The sequence below is a fragment of the Olea europaea genome, chromosome 13 (assembly GCF_002742605.1).
Source record: "Olea europaea var. sylvestris chromosome 13, O_europaea_v1, whole genome shotgun sequence".
Lineage (NCBI taxonomy): Eukaryota > Viridiplantae > Streptophyta > Magnoliopsida > Lamiales > Oleaceae > Olea > Olea europaea.
Genome location: NC_036249.1, coordinates 27,113,745 through 27,129,131, shown reverse-complemented (window position 1 = coordinate 27,129,131; position 15,387 = coordinate 27,113,745). Strand labels below are relative to the sequence as shown.

The following is a 15,387-nucleotide window of genomic DNA, read 5'->3' as shown; positions in this document are numbered from 1 at the left end:
GCAACATTTGATTTAGACAGCACCAGATTGAACCCCTCATTTCAAAACTTTTGTTCACTTCTTCAATACAAAGTCTTAACAATCAGTTTTATGCCCATTTCTTTCGCTCGTGCTTAAGATTAAAATTAAAAATAATTGTTTTAACTTATTTTTCTTTTAGTCCCTACAAATTTCAAGATGTCCAAAAGTGACACCCAAAAAAACAAAAACAAAAAAAAAAACCCCCTTGGTCAATTAGTAACAAAATTCAACGAAAATTTTGAGGTGTTAACACCTCGTACCAGTTAAGGTGTTTGAACAGACTTCACAATTTTTTGTCCAAAAAATGGCACGAAATGAAGAACTTTTAACAAGATCCACAACTCATAACATGGGAAAATAACAAGATAAACATCCAATATATATTTGATAGGGGGCCGCTTTTGGACAGGGAAAAACAATTTGGGATACCCGTACATGGAATACACAATGCTGCTTTAGACAACCTCTTGCTATAAACACAAGACCTTACAATCCCGAAGGAACAAGAGGAAGCTGCATCCATCACACAAACTCATGGCTGATAAAAAAGCAATAATTTCAAAGCCACGCAAAACGTCTGGATTGATCGGCACACTGCCAACCATTATAGATCGTTCTCAAAACATACATAATTGAAGTTTCAGAGCAATCAAGGTTTTCAGCATAATAGAATAAGATATCTATGACCGATTTTGAGATGGCGCTGTCCTCTCTGATCCGTGCCTCACATGAAAATTGCTGGATCTGATTCTGGAATCAGATCCACCAGGTGCTGGATTGTATGGTCCCCAAATCTCCCTTTCAGCCTGGCTTAATGGGAAGGAAGGCAAATGGTCTCGTTCCCAGGCATGGAAACGGTTAGGAAGAAGATTTTCTGCTCCTTGGTAGGTTCGTCCAGGTGAAGCTGATGACAAGTACAAGTTACCAGACTGATCTGATGATGAAGCCATGGGTGCAACTTGAGCTGAACCCCTATGGCTGTTGTTGTATCTTCGTGTTGAAGATACTAAAGGTGTGCGTGCTGTTGGATTACTACTGGCTTGCTGGAAGTATGCCTGATGAGCCTGAACACGGTCATGTGGCCTAGCAATGCTAACAGGATAAGGAGGGACCATTGAAGAGGTCACGGAGCTCGGCACTCTACTGGCAGAACTGTCATGATACAAATCAACATTATAGCTTTAGAAATTCATACAAGATAGCAAAAGTGATTGCATGATTATACTGTCTCCTATTAGCAGCATTATCTTCGTTTTTTTTCTATTTACATAGGAATCACTGACATTCCATTTTCCATATTATTACCAGAACATGCATGGCTAAGCTTAAAGAAGTGAGAAAAATATAAGTTATCCAAACAAACATATTTCCGGACCAAAAAATTACTTAAAAGTAACATTTACAATATTTAAGGCCTAGCCAAACATACTCTTAAATGTGAAAGATTTGACTCCATAAAGGGGATTTAGGGGTTAAAGTTTGCAATAGTGGAAGATTTTACTAGTGAGACCATGTTTCTCCCAAATATTCAAATATTAAACCCAATTATCACTCTAGGTTAGGTTTGAAGGGTTCGAGAAATGCAAGTATATTATGTACTGACCTATGCCCGACAACTAATGGATGCATAAAAGATCCTGGTCTGGGAATATCAGAACTGGGCCTTAATGATCTCTGAGTCATAGATGGAATAGAAGGTTGATCTGCACCGCCAATGTGGCTGCCATTACCCAAAGAAGAGGAATGGTGCTCCCAATTTTGATGATGTACATTCATGGCAGGGAAAGCATAAGAACCAGGAATATCACTTTGAGCTGATGGACCACTCCAGTGATTACTAAAATTAGATCCATCTGATACACTTCCACTGGAGGTTGATGGTGGGTGAACTGGTCCAATGTAGGCAATATAAGGGCAAGGATAAGTAGCAGATGATACAGCTGTATGTTCAGCAAATATTGCATGCCGTCCAAGATGATCCTGATCTGTGAAACATAAAATAACTCCAATTATCATTCAAAATTGATGTAAACCTAAAAAGTTTTAACAGAGACAAAAAAAAAAAAAATTAAAATAAAATAAATAATAATAAATCTTACATGCATTTGATGAAAATTCTGCTTCACTGTGAAGATAAAAGGAAAAAAGAAACGTAAAATGAAGCATTGTTAGTCGAATAAATAGTATTTGTCATAAGATAAACTAAGAGAAAATAAGAAAAATAATACCAGAAGAAAATTTACAAAAAGAGAAACCCAGAGATTCTAGCCAATTGCCTTTCGCCCTTTTTAGTTAACTATCTCATATAACCACATATTGCACCAAATCTTAAGCAGCTCAAAAACATATTTTTGAAATCTCTAACAAGTACACAACGTGATAAATTTTTCACAGATATACGGTGAGCTGACTCAGCTTTAAACTTGACTTGATTGACATTTAAGCTTATTTTTATTACATCCTAATCACTATTTCAGAGGGGCAAATTAATGAAGTAAAGACTTTAAAAATTCAGCTACATGTGGAATATACAAGCCATTAATAAAACTCACAGCAAAGCTTCCTGATTAATAAAAAGTTCAGCTGTTTGAAGTCATTCGTTGCATAGATTATTCAGGACCCAAAATGATCTTTATCACTGAAGCCTTAAAAGGTCGTATATAATGTGGATACGTCATCAGAAAACCTCAAGAGTTAAGACAAGTTGAATCTCATTCAGATCCCATATATTTCACTTTCTTTAGACTGGAGAGGAGTATCAAAGTTTTTCTGGAATCAAGACCACCCATTAATTATTATTATGCTAATGGAACAAAATTGACCACTTCATGAACCTTAAAGAAATTCCATGTCCCTATGACTAATGAGAACGTGAATTGAAAGCAGGTATAGGTTTATAAGTTTAACAATGAAAACATATGGTGCCATCCAGGTTTCAGATTTACAAAATTAGAAACAAATATAAGGAAGACAAATGGTTCAATACTTCTGAATGCATACTTTCTTGACAAGTTCAAGCTTTCTTTCCAAAATGGAACAAAATTGACCACTTCATGAACCTTAAAGAAATTCCATGTCCCTATGACTAATGAGAACGTGAATTGAAAGCAGGTATATAAGTTTAACAATGAAAACATATGGTGCCATCCAGGTTTCAGATTTACAAAATTAGAAACAAATATAAGGAAGACAAATGGTTCAATACTTCTGAATGCATACTTTCTTGACAAGTTCAAGCTTTCTTTCCAAACGACAACAAGTTTACTCCTATAAGCTATAAAATAAATTTGAATAAATTAAATACCAGCATTGATATATCTTAAAGGCAAAGATACTTGCAAAGGAATTAAATTGTAAATAGAAAGTTGTTATCAGGCAGTAGTAATAATGAAGTACCACAAGCAGAGAAAACACCAATAACATTATGCCTAAATTCCATGGTAGAGAAGTTTCCACTATTGTCTTTTGGGTACAGGATCCAAAAATGGAAAACATCAACGAGAGCTCAGAAATTATAAGGGTACAAAAGGGGTCATTAATGTCCAAATAACAGAATGGAACTTAAGCCAATAATTGTATAAACTTAAACTGAAGTACAAAAAAATGCACCCATAAGGTAAAATAATGCTTACTCAAAAGACGAAGGGAACCTTGTCAACCCACTGACTGGACACCAATGAACTCCAACGGACTGTCAAAACCATGTATTAAGTTTCAAAAAATAATAATTAGTCGGTAAAGTCTGATCAGCTTCAATATTTCAGCTTTTGCTATATGTACATTCTTAAAGCAAATGCAAGTATATTAAATCTATAGTCACTCATTTCGAGGACTCAGTCATAAGGCAAAAATCAACCCATTCTTACAAGTGAAAGTATTCCTTAGGTGAAAGATTAAGGCTCCAAGTATCTCCTTCCATTTCTTTCTCCACTCTTCCCCTTTATTCTCATTTCCCTCCAGTGACTCAAGTTGTGTTCAGTGTGTCATAGGTTCCTAAGAACCACATGACGAATCTGTGTATCCACAGGGAAAAAAAAAAATCTATATGCATATTATTTAATGAAGGGCGATCTGCCAGAGAAGTATAAAGTTAGGGAAGTATTATTATCAAACAGCTCCTATATAAATGGTTAACGGATAAATTCCATACACGGTAACTATACTTCACTCATTCAGGTAATTATACTCAATTTAGCTCCATCAGGTAACTACACTTTAATAGAGTTTCAATAGGATAAATACTTTAATTTGATTCTAATCGGGTAACTACACTTCAATTTGATTTTAATTAACTTTTTCCAATACTACTAATGATAATCGATGATATCAGAGCCAATAAATGATGTTCATACACGTAACCGATAGTTAATACTCGATTTAAATGGAGGGGGAAAAACTAGCACTCAAAAGGATCTGCCTGCTGCTTAATGCAAGAAAAAAGAGCTTGAAACCAATAAACAACCAACAAAATAGCACATCTTAGCTCATTGAACACTGATAACCTAGTCATCATCTAAATAATGTGTTGAGGAAAAAATGGAATTAAGGTAGTAAACAGGTGTAAAAGCACATATGACAGTCCCACTATAAAGGCTAATGTTTTTATAGTAACTTTTAGGATCATATGATAAAATTAGTTGACAAGGGGAAAAAAAATGGAAATATTATTTACAATATGAAGATAATTGTCTAGAAGCCAAAAGGTTGCAGCAAATCCACGAGAGGAGAAGACAAGAAAAGACATATAAGATCAAGATATGTGTTCCAATTACCATTTCTGAGTAACTTAGACCATATAGATCCTCATCATAGGCCCAATCGTCCATGCTGAACTCAGGCAACGGACGACTGCCATTTGCATAAAGCCATTGCCCTTCCTCAATTTTTTCACAGTTGGGACACTGCATCACCCCCTTATTATTAAATGCTGAGCCAATGCAATCTGTACAAATCATGACACAGATAAAGTGAGAACCAAAAAAGCAGCTTACTTGACAACTCACCGTGAAATAATAACAGCAAAAGACAAAAACAATATCTTGCAACAGTAACACAGTAAAAATAAGGCAAGAATTTAATGTTTTCCATGCTTAGGAAATGTCTTATGTTACACAATATGTTAGTCAGACAATGACAAAATTGTACAAGCATCTTATACAAGTTACAATACAGAACAAAACGACCTTTCAAATCTAGAAGCTGTGTGACTGCTTTTTTACATTAACAAGAAGTGACACTTAAAATTAACAACCTAAACCATAAGGGCCAACTGGCAAGATGATTTGTTAACCCGAACCACCAAACGAGCAAAGAAATTCAAGTTCTAACAATGATTAACAACTACCATTTCTACCAACTTGGAATGGCAAAAGGAGAAAGTAATACATAAGTGTACAATTTAAATGTTCTCGTGCTCAATAACCATTACTCTATTTGCATCATTTCAAATCTAAACTGCTTTATTTGACTTGATATCTACAGAGGTCGAGTGACATCAACAGAAAAAATCATCAATGAATACTAACATAAAGGTGGCATCATGATGGTTTTCACTTACTATCAATTAACCTTCACGTGAATTAGCATTTTGAGAAGGGTCTGACAAGTACACCTAGAGGCACGTCTCATTTGAGGCTTTCATTAAGTGCATCAAAGCTTATGCCTCAAGTGCCATTTGTCAAAGTTTACCCCTCGACTTATGACATGTAACGACCCAAATGTTTACCTCTGGAATCATTATACATGTACCGTAAATGATTACTTTCATGAACAAAAGAAAAAATATAATCTTTTCTTAACATGTGAGGATTTAAAATTAGTTTCAAGAAAAATATAATAAACATTATTAAAATCCTTAACTACATAATTTATTCTTCATTTTCACCAACGCAAGCACAATCCACCTCCGATCGCCTCGAACTTGCCTTTTTAGTTATCGATAAAAATTTTAACATTTACGTGAGACAAATCTCAGTAAATGAGTACTAACGAATTTCATCTCATATTTAAATAAAGAAAATCATAACATACATATGGAGACACAAAAATTAAAATCAGAAATTCATGACTATAATTTTCGTGCGTAGCGCTACTAAACTCATCATATTCATAATATAAATTTTCGTAATTTAAATAATTAAATAACAACTCATACTACTACACTTACAATTGAATGGATGATGGTAATGGTAAGTTGAGGAAATTGTCTTTTAGACTTTCACTCCAAAATTCTTTAAACAACATGCGTGCTAAACTTTGTAATGTGAAAATGTGTATGTGGAAGATGAGTTAAGAAAGAGAGATGCAAAGTACAAGATAAGTTGTGTATGACTGTAAGTAATGCAAGGGGGTATGTATAGGGTCTCTAAGTTTGATCCCATTACCTATTTTTTGGTAGAAACATTCATTCCCTTATTAATGTCACACATTATTCCATATAGTGTAATCAATCACTCAACTAATTACCTAGTTAACTACATTAATAAATATATAATTGCTACTAATAAGGTATTGCCATATAATTAAACATTTAATTTAAATTTACCTATATATATAGGAATTACATCCTCATAATTTATGCCAAGTTGCCTAATTCACACTTGATCAAAGTATAAATTAAGTTACTTTCCATAATCTAAATACGGCAATCCCACAACCCTTTCATTATCTAAACATGGGCAATTCCATGATCATTTCTTTACCAAAATTTGAAATTCAAAAAATGTAAACTGTGTCCTTCAACTATGGAAAGTTATCAATTTGGTCCCTTAGCTTTCATCAACTATATAGAAACTTTACGGATATTATAATCTACCCCTCTTAAAATAAAATTTCGTCCTTGAAAATTATATTAGATATCATTATCAAAAAGTTGGTTCCTCCTTGCATTCCCAAGTGGCCTCCTCTACTGAATGATGTTGCCATAGTAATTTTAACCAGTGATATCTCTTAGTTGCAAAAATTCTATACTTTCTGAGCCATGATGCATATTGGTGCTTCTTCATAACCTAGGTTCAGCTGAATATCTAACAGTTGATGTCTCACCACATGAGTTGTGTGAGGGACATACTGAATATTGATACATGAAAGACATCATATACTGCTGAAAGCTCTGGTGGCAAAGCTAACTTGTATGCAACATTTTCAATCCGCTTTAAAATTTCCAAAGGACCAATGTATCTTACCAAATCGAAGTACCGCTTCATGGGAGTAATCTTTAAAAGTACCCTATCTCCTATCGCAAATTCCAAGCTCTTTTTCCTTTTATCTGCATAATTTTTCTATCTATCTTGAGTCTTCTTCGTGTTAACTCTGATCTTTTCAATTGCTTGTACTATCTGCTCCATAATTTTCGGCCCAAGATCTTACATTCACCAACCTCATCCCAATGAATAGGTGATCTACATTTCCTCCGATACAAAGCTTCGTAGGGTGCCATGCCAATGGAGATATTATAGCTATTGTTGTATGCAAACTCAATTAAAGGTTGATGCTTTTTCCAATGTCCACCAAACTCTAGGACACAATCGCTCTATATCTTTTAATGTTTGAATTGTCCATTCGGACTATCATGGAAAGTGGCACTAAAGTTCAATTTAGTTCTCATGGCTCGATGTAAAATCTTCCAAACATTCAATGTGAACCTTGGGTCCTTACCGGATACAATTGAAACTAGGACACCATGCAGCCTTACTTCCTCCTTCACATATAACTATGCAAATTGGTCTATAGAAAATGGCATGCGAACATGTAAGAAATAGATGGACTAGGTCAAACGATCAACAATCACCCAAATAGCCTCGTATCCTTTTACTGACTTCAAAAAACCCACAACAAAGTCTATTGTCATATGTTTCCATTTCCATTCTGGAACTTCCAACGACTACAACAACCCTGATCCTGTTGACCTATCAAGCACTTCTCCAAATATTTAGCTACATTTTCCTTCACGTTTTTCCCTCAAAACACAGCTCTTAGGTCACGATACATCTTTATACTTCCTAGATATATAGAATAAGGAGTAGAGTGGGCTTCCTTCATGATTTCAATTTTCAATTCCTCAAAATTTGGTACACAGTCGTCCTTGATGATAAAGTGCCTTATCGTTGATTATGGTGAAATTTTTCCTATTCTCTGTGTTAATCTCAACTTTGATAAATTCAAAGAAGATCACCTTTTGATGACTTGGTCAAACCGAAAGTGCTGCCATTCGAGGGACAAAATCAGAATAGCAACCACTTCGAGACTTAATCTATCAAATTCTCTCCACAAAGGCCTTTATGCTATTAACATTGCCACTTGTCCCGTTGTCTTCCTACTCAAGGCGTCAGCTACTACGTTTGCCTTTCCTCCGTAGTAATGAATTTTATAATCATAATATTTTATAGTTCAAGCCATCTCTTCTGTCTCATGCTCAATTCCTTCGAAATAAAGATGTACTTGAGGCTCTTATGATTTGTGTAGATGTCACACTTTTTCTTCATACAAATAGTACCTCCAAAACGTCAGGGCATGAGAATTAAAATCCAAACTTCGGACATTATCATAATTATAACTTGGACGTCCATATCATCATATTCATAACATAATTAATTAAAATAATGAAAGAACAATTCGTACTACTACACTTACTGTTGTATGGAAGAAGGTAAAATTAAGTCGAGAAAATTGACTTGTTAAACTTTCACTCCGAAATTCTTTGGACACCGTCAGTGCTAAGCTTTGTAATGTGAAAATGTGTATGTGGAAGATAAGTTAAGAGAAAGTGTGATGCAAAGTACAAGATAAGTTGTGTGTGAGTGCAAGTGATGTAAGGGGAGTATATATAGGGTTCTCTAAAGTTTAACCCCATTACCTTTTTTTGGTGCCAACATTCATTCCCTTATTAACATCACACGTTATTCCATATGGAGATTAATCGATCACTCAACTAATTACCCAATTAACTATATTAATAAATATATAATTGCTACCAATAAGACATTGCCGTATAATTAAACATTTAAATTAAATTTACCTATATATATAGGAATTAAATCCTCATAATTTATGCCAAGTTACCTAATTCACATTTAATCAAAGAATAAATTAGGTTACTTTCCATAATCTGAATACAGCAATCTAATAGTCTCTTTATTATCTAAGCATGGCAATCCCATGATCATTTCTTTACCAAAATTTGAAATTCAAAAAGTGTACATTGGACCCTTCAACTATAGAAAGTTATCAATTTGGTCCATTAGCTTTCAACAAAAAGTATATAGAAACTTTTAGGATATTATATGACATGTACGCATCAAGCAAAAATCTTAGGACATCTCGGGTGGGAGCTCGTTTCCCTTGCCCTTTCTAAGATTTTTATTACTACTTCAGCTTTTTTGGATATTTTTTATAGCCTACTAGGTTTTAAGCATTTTTAGGCTGTTCAGAATAAATACATTAGAGAAGATAAATGAGATGAAGTACAAAATGCCTTCCTAATTTCCTATTTAAGACGTACAATACACTCCTATCCTAATTAAAGTTTCAAATTTCCAGTGGCATAGACCGGTGACAAAGACCTAAGATGTAATTTCACTTCTTCTTTTTTCTTGTGCGAACATCTCTATGTGTTTGTCTAATTTTTTCCTTAATAGAGATTGGGACAGGGAAGGGGAAGACAACGTTGCAAGTGGGGGATGAGGAAAAAGAATAGTAGAAAACAAATTGTGCCGAGGATGGTTACAAAGGAATCAAACATGTCGATGGTTTTGTGAAAGACTTTTGGGGTTTCTCTAGTTCTAGAAAAGAATTATCAATTTGTAGTCTGGTTAATAATTTGACTATGTCTTATGTGCTAATTTATTTCTCTATTTTATTATTTTTGCAAGTAAGACTTTCAATTAAGTTAAGTTATTTTATTGCTGCTTTTAAGATGACTTACAATTTCTAAGGAGCATAATTGTGTGTACTATAATTTTTAGTATTACTTAATAGTTGGTGATGAGACATACTCCTCGCAGAATTAAAATGCTGGGATACCCTATTGTGCCTTTTTAGATATAGGAGCTACCATTTTAAGGATCGGATGGATGCCATTAAACATGAAAAGTGTTTGAGTATTGTTCTTTAGGTAACTTCAAAGGACCCTCATATTTTCCACTTACAATGCTTCGGAGAATTGTATTGATGAAATATGAATAAATTTGAAAAGACATATAAGATTAATGTTTTCTATCTAATCTAAAATGCTTGGAAGAAAGCTATTATGTAAGGAATCAATATAGATTCACCGTATCATTGATGAAGGCAAACTTTCAAGAAGTTGAAGTTTCTCCAAAAACTTTCGCAGAATGCAGACATATAGAAATCTCTCCATCCCATTTTAGTTTATTACTTGGGAAAAAATGGTGTGCCATTTGATACCTAGCCTCTATATTTAAGTCCCAAAACCTTTGTCGAACAAGAAACCTTTTGTGGCCAGTAACTTTGTCCAGGAGTATATGCACTTATTTACAGCATAACTTGTCAATGACTTTCTCTTTTGCAACATACATATCTAATGAACAAAATTCTTTACCATTGGTGAATCAAAAAATTGTTGAACCCCATTTTAGTTTATTACTTGGGAAAAAATGGTGTGCCATTTGATACCTAGCCTCTATATTATGTCCCAAAATCTTTGTCCAACAAGAAACCTTTTGTGGCCAGTAACTTTGTCCAGGAGTATATGCACTTATTTATGGCAGATTTTGCAACATACATATCTAATGAACAAAATTCTTTACCATTGGTGAATCATAAAATTGTTGAACCCCCTCATAAGTTTGGACACAGTTAATTACTTAAAAAGGCATGGTATAGTAAGCTCAATAAGATGCAACAAAGGCTATCCTTGAATTACTTTCTAGTTCCTGTGTTTTAAAATGAATGGAGATGGTTGACTTTTAATATCAAGGGACCTTTTTAAGCAATATTTACAGTAAATAGGTTTGAGAATTTAAATTCAAATTGTTTCTTAATTGCAATATTTGGTTTTTAATTTTAAAATATGCATGCAATTTTATTCATTAATAGACAAAATGATTTGAATTATTTCCCCAAAAGCTCATCCAACAGACCTCAAAAGTGAAGACACCCCACTTCATTTAAAAACAAACGGAGTATTAAGGAGCCTTTCAGTAACTCAAATGTTTCATATCATAAAGAGTTAATTTTCAAAAATCTGCGAAAAGAAAAAAATAAAAAGGTGTTTGGTATAGTGCCTTATCTTTGAGAAAGGTTTTTGGGCTCAAACTGCAAACAAAAAAACATATTTGATATTGTTTCCAAAACTAAGCAAATTAGTTTTCGTTAACGAGATCCAGGCATCAAACCCTACCAAAAAAAAAAAGGCAAACATTTCAAAATCTATTGAACTCTTCTGATCAGCATCTCTCTCTATCGCTCTCCAAAGTCCAGACCACCTCCATCTCCATATGCTATCAACAAGAAAGACCTTTCCACAAGTGCCACCATCATTTCATGGCAACACCCCCTTCACCTGCGCTGTTGGTCAATAGTGTGTAGTGAAACTGATTGTATTTTCTCTTTCTTATTTTTCTGCATTGAACATTGGTTCGACAAATTGAACTTTCATCAAAGATATCTTTTCTACACACCATGCTTAAAATTGGAGAGGTAGTAGCTGTGGTGGAGTGGTTTGGAAGAAGGTTTAAGAAAAATTATGTCTAAAAATCATAAAAAGCAATTAAAAACCATCTTTTGCTGTAAAAAATTAAGTCTCAATAACAATAGATATTGTGAGATAATTGAGTATATCAAGACTAATTCAAGTTGAGCCTGTCAAAACTCCACCTCAACTCACATTCATTTCCAATTTCATATTGTTGGCTTAAGCTTAAATAACTCAAACACACTTTAGGCCTAGCTCTAAATTGGTAGGGATCAGAAAGCGAGTTTCCATTTGGCTCAGCATGCTTGATTTTAGCTCAATTGGTAGCCCTAGAAATTATGTATCATAATTGTAGGCAATCGATACTTTTTTCATAACTCTCCAAGGTGAATAAAGAGTTGTATTGGGGCTACGGTTATTTCGCTCTCACTGAATGGACCAAATCATACAACTGGTAGGCCACAGTTTCTTCTTTCTTTCCAACAATTCTGCCCATTCCTCCCAACATAGTTTGCTGAAATTTTCAACCTCTTTAGAACAATTTCTGCTGTCATTTACTTCATTTAGCAGTTTCATTGAACCAACAATGGGTTTCCAAAAGACAAACTTAACGGTTATTCACGAAGACAAATATAATGCTTTCACTTCAATCCTAACTACCTTCTTATGGTGGCTGCTAAACTTATACTCAGAAAACAGTATCTTGATTCTATAATATGTTCCCATAAGAAATGGGAACGAGGGAGAAACCTAAAGTTCAGATGCTTGCCGTAATTGTGGAAAAAAAAAATTCACAGGCAGTAATATAGATGCAAATTCAAGGTGAATGAGATCTTTAAACCAATTTCTAAATTGCATGACTAAAAGATAACAATTAGCCTTCTCTTCGAAAACCTTTAATAAGATAATTTCTGCCCTATTGTGCACACTGCACACAGACTGGCTAAATGCATGAACTCCTTATAAAGCTAATAACCAAAAAATAAAAATTCCAGATATACTTGGGGGACAGTGGTGGACCCACAGTGGGTCATGGTGGATCAAGTGACCCACCAACTTAAAATTGAGTATTTTTTTTTTTTTATCCAAAAATTAGATTTGAAGCCTCATTCTCTGGGAAGTTATTTCTTTTTTATGATTTTTGTATTTTCTTATGAAATGGAATTGGGGATCCGCTTAAGTGCTTCAATTTCTATCTTGTTTTGGCAATTTATGGTAATGAATTCTTGCTGTGATTTTTATCTTTGTTTGAATTGGAATGCAGTTAATTTTGTAACATTCAGAATTTGCTGTGATTTTTGTATTTTTCACTTGAATTAATTGTGTTCTTTGATTGAAATGGAAAAATAATTTAAATATAAATATGCTTTTTCTTTTGATGATCACAATGTTAATGAAAGGATTATTTGAGATGAAAATGATGTTGGAAATAAAAATGATGACAAACTTGGTGATGTTCGAGATAAACGTGAATATGTATTCTTTGCAAGTTTGATTGTGTCCCAATAACTCAAAATATCTACGTCCGTCACTGGTTGGGGAAACGAACACTAAACAAAAAAATTAGCTAGCATTATCTTGAATGACCAAATTTGTGTATTAGAAACCATTGACATGGCAGAAATTGCTTTTAGTTCTACCATAAGAGGTGACAATGAAAAAAGGCAGCTCACTGTTTATTTAGGTCAAACCAAATTCAAGCCTAGGTTGCAGGCTCGAAACCTTTCGAAATATCAAGTTCAGCCTATGATTCCATCATCTTATACCCTACCATTCAATAATAAAATTAAGCAACTAATCCAAAAATTAAAAGCAAAAGCATACGCCCAGGCTTTCAAAATGAATTATGACCTCCATCTACGTTCAATTCACACAAAAAAAAAATTAAAACGTTGCTGCTGTATCGCCATAAAACACTTGGTCCGATCCTATTAATTTCAAAATGACCTGAAAATTTAAGACTCACCAAGGTGAAATTGATGGCCACATTGAAGCTTGGCCCAAGATCTATCCACATTATCTGTCACCGCCTCTGAGCATATTGAGCACGATACCGCCGCTGGTGGCACTGCCTTGCACCCTTCGCCTCCTTCGTCACAATCGTCCTTAAGATCCGTATCACCCAACCCCATAATATTATCACCAAACTCCAAAACCCCCCCAGAAATTATGTCAAATTTAATTCAATGAAAAGTAATTTATGCCAAAATTTCTAACAACACGGCTCGAATTAACTAATGATTTTTTCTCAATTTTTTAACAAATTGAGTGAGTTTGGAGTAGTTGAACCCTTCTCTTTCAATTTTCTTAATTTTTCTCTTCACAGACTTGTTTTTATCTTGTAGGATATCCATAAAAAAAAAAAAAAAAATATATATATATATATATATATATATATATAAAGAATCACTTTCTTCATTTGCCCGGTTTAATACACATTTGGATCTTAAAGTTACAGGAAAATTCTAAATCAGTCCTTTAGGTTTGTTTTATTCCAAATCAGTTACTAAAATTTCTTAAATATTTCAATTTGATCACTTCGTCAGTCAGTAAAATCCTACGTGTACGCTCTTAAAGCCCCATTTGCACTAATGAGACATAATTATTTAATTCCATTAACACACAAATGACAAAACGGTAAAATGTGGAATGAGAAACTTTCCTCTCAATTATTCCATGTTTTGATCTACTAATCAAAGTTAAATATATATTGCACGTTATTTTAAAATACTTTATAAATATTATAAAAATAATATCTGATACGAATTTGTTGAGAAGATTTGATGAGTTTCAAGCGAATTAAAGAAAATAAAATTTAGTATGCAAATTTAAGAGGATAAAATTGTAATATTAAAATTCAACTTTTATTATTCAAATTTTTTGTGATGATGAATAAATATAAATGAGCAACCTTTTTATAATACATTTTGATAAGTGTATTTTGCACACTTATCCAAGCAATAAGTTAGAGTATTTGTTAGTGATTTGAATGAGTTATAACTTAATTATATGTTAATTATGTTTGTTAGATTGAACTCAATGCAATTGATGAAATTAGAAGAAATGAACGAAAAATAAATAAAAATGAAAGAAATTCAAAGTATGGGGACCAAAGTGTAAATATCCAATGATTGATTTGGATCACAAAAGATACTTTGAAGATTGATAGGAATCAATTGAATGCAAATTAAAGTTAAAAAGGAATAGTATATAATTAGAATATTACCATAAATCGATTTTCAATCACATAAGATATCTTCCAGATTTTTGATCAACTTGAGAACCATTTTTTGGATAGCAAATATTCGAATTGGAAAATTTTTATTTCTAGAAGGATTGTAGCTCTTTGAATTAGTGTTTTAACGCACTGAAGTCTGTAAAGAGATAAAATCATGCGCGCCAAGGCAATTTTCTTTATTTGATTAAATCTCTTTTGAAAGGCAATTTGGATGTGAATTTTAACATAATTTCATCATATGAATATAGAACATGGGCAGCCATGGGAAACCCTCTCTTGCTTCTTCATACACAATAGTTTTATCAAATTCATCAAAAATAAGAGGTCAATTCATGACTTTTGAGAGAGGCGATCAATCCCTAGCAAGAATTGAAGGCCAATTACATCAAAAAAAATTGAAAAATTCAACTTTGGACTTGAAAATCAACATTTTTTGTATTCTTTCAAGGTTCAAGTGATATATTTCTATTATTCT

General features: G+C 33.4%; 1 protein-coding gene across 1 annotated transcript; it reads right to left on the bottom strand.

Moving 5' to 3' along the window:
* Positions 1 to 348: 348 nt before the first annotated feature.
* LOC111408078 (E3 ubiquitin-protein ligase RFI2-like) lies at positions 349 to 14,002 on the bottom strand. Its single transcript, XM_023037849.1, has 6 exons — positions 13,641 to 14,002; positions 4,794 to 4,963; positions 3,654 to 3,712; positions 2,121 to 2,146; positions 1,625 to 2,006; positions 349 to 1,173 (listed from the first exon to the last, which is right to left on the bottom strand). The coding sequence occupies exons 1-6, from the start codon at positions 13,804 to 13,806 to the stop codon at positions 702 to 704; spliced, it is 1,275 nt and encodes a 424-aa protein (XP_022893617.1). The 5' UTR covers positions 13,807 to 14,002; the 3' UTR covers positions 349 to 701.
* Between the last annotated feature and the right edge of the window lie 1,385 nt (positions 14,003 to 15,387).

Coding starts and splice junctions, on each gene's coding strand:
- LOC111408078 (XM_023037849.1), bottom strand. CDS start 13,806: ATGGGGTTGGGTGATACGGATCTTAAGGACGATTGTGACGAAGGAGGC. Junction 3,713..4,793: donor GTCTAAGTTACTCAGAAATG/GTAATTGGAACA, acceptor TGGTTTTGACAG/TCCGTTGGAGTTCATTGGTG. Junction 2,147..3,653: donor AGGTTCCCTTCGTCTTTTGA/GTAAGCATTATT, acceptor TTATCTTCACAG/TGAAGCAGAATTTTCATCAA.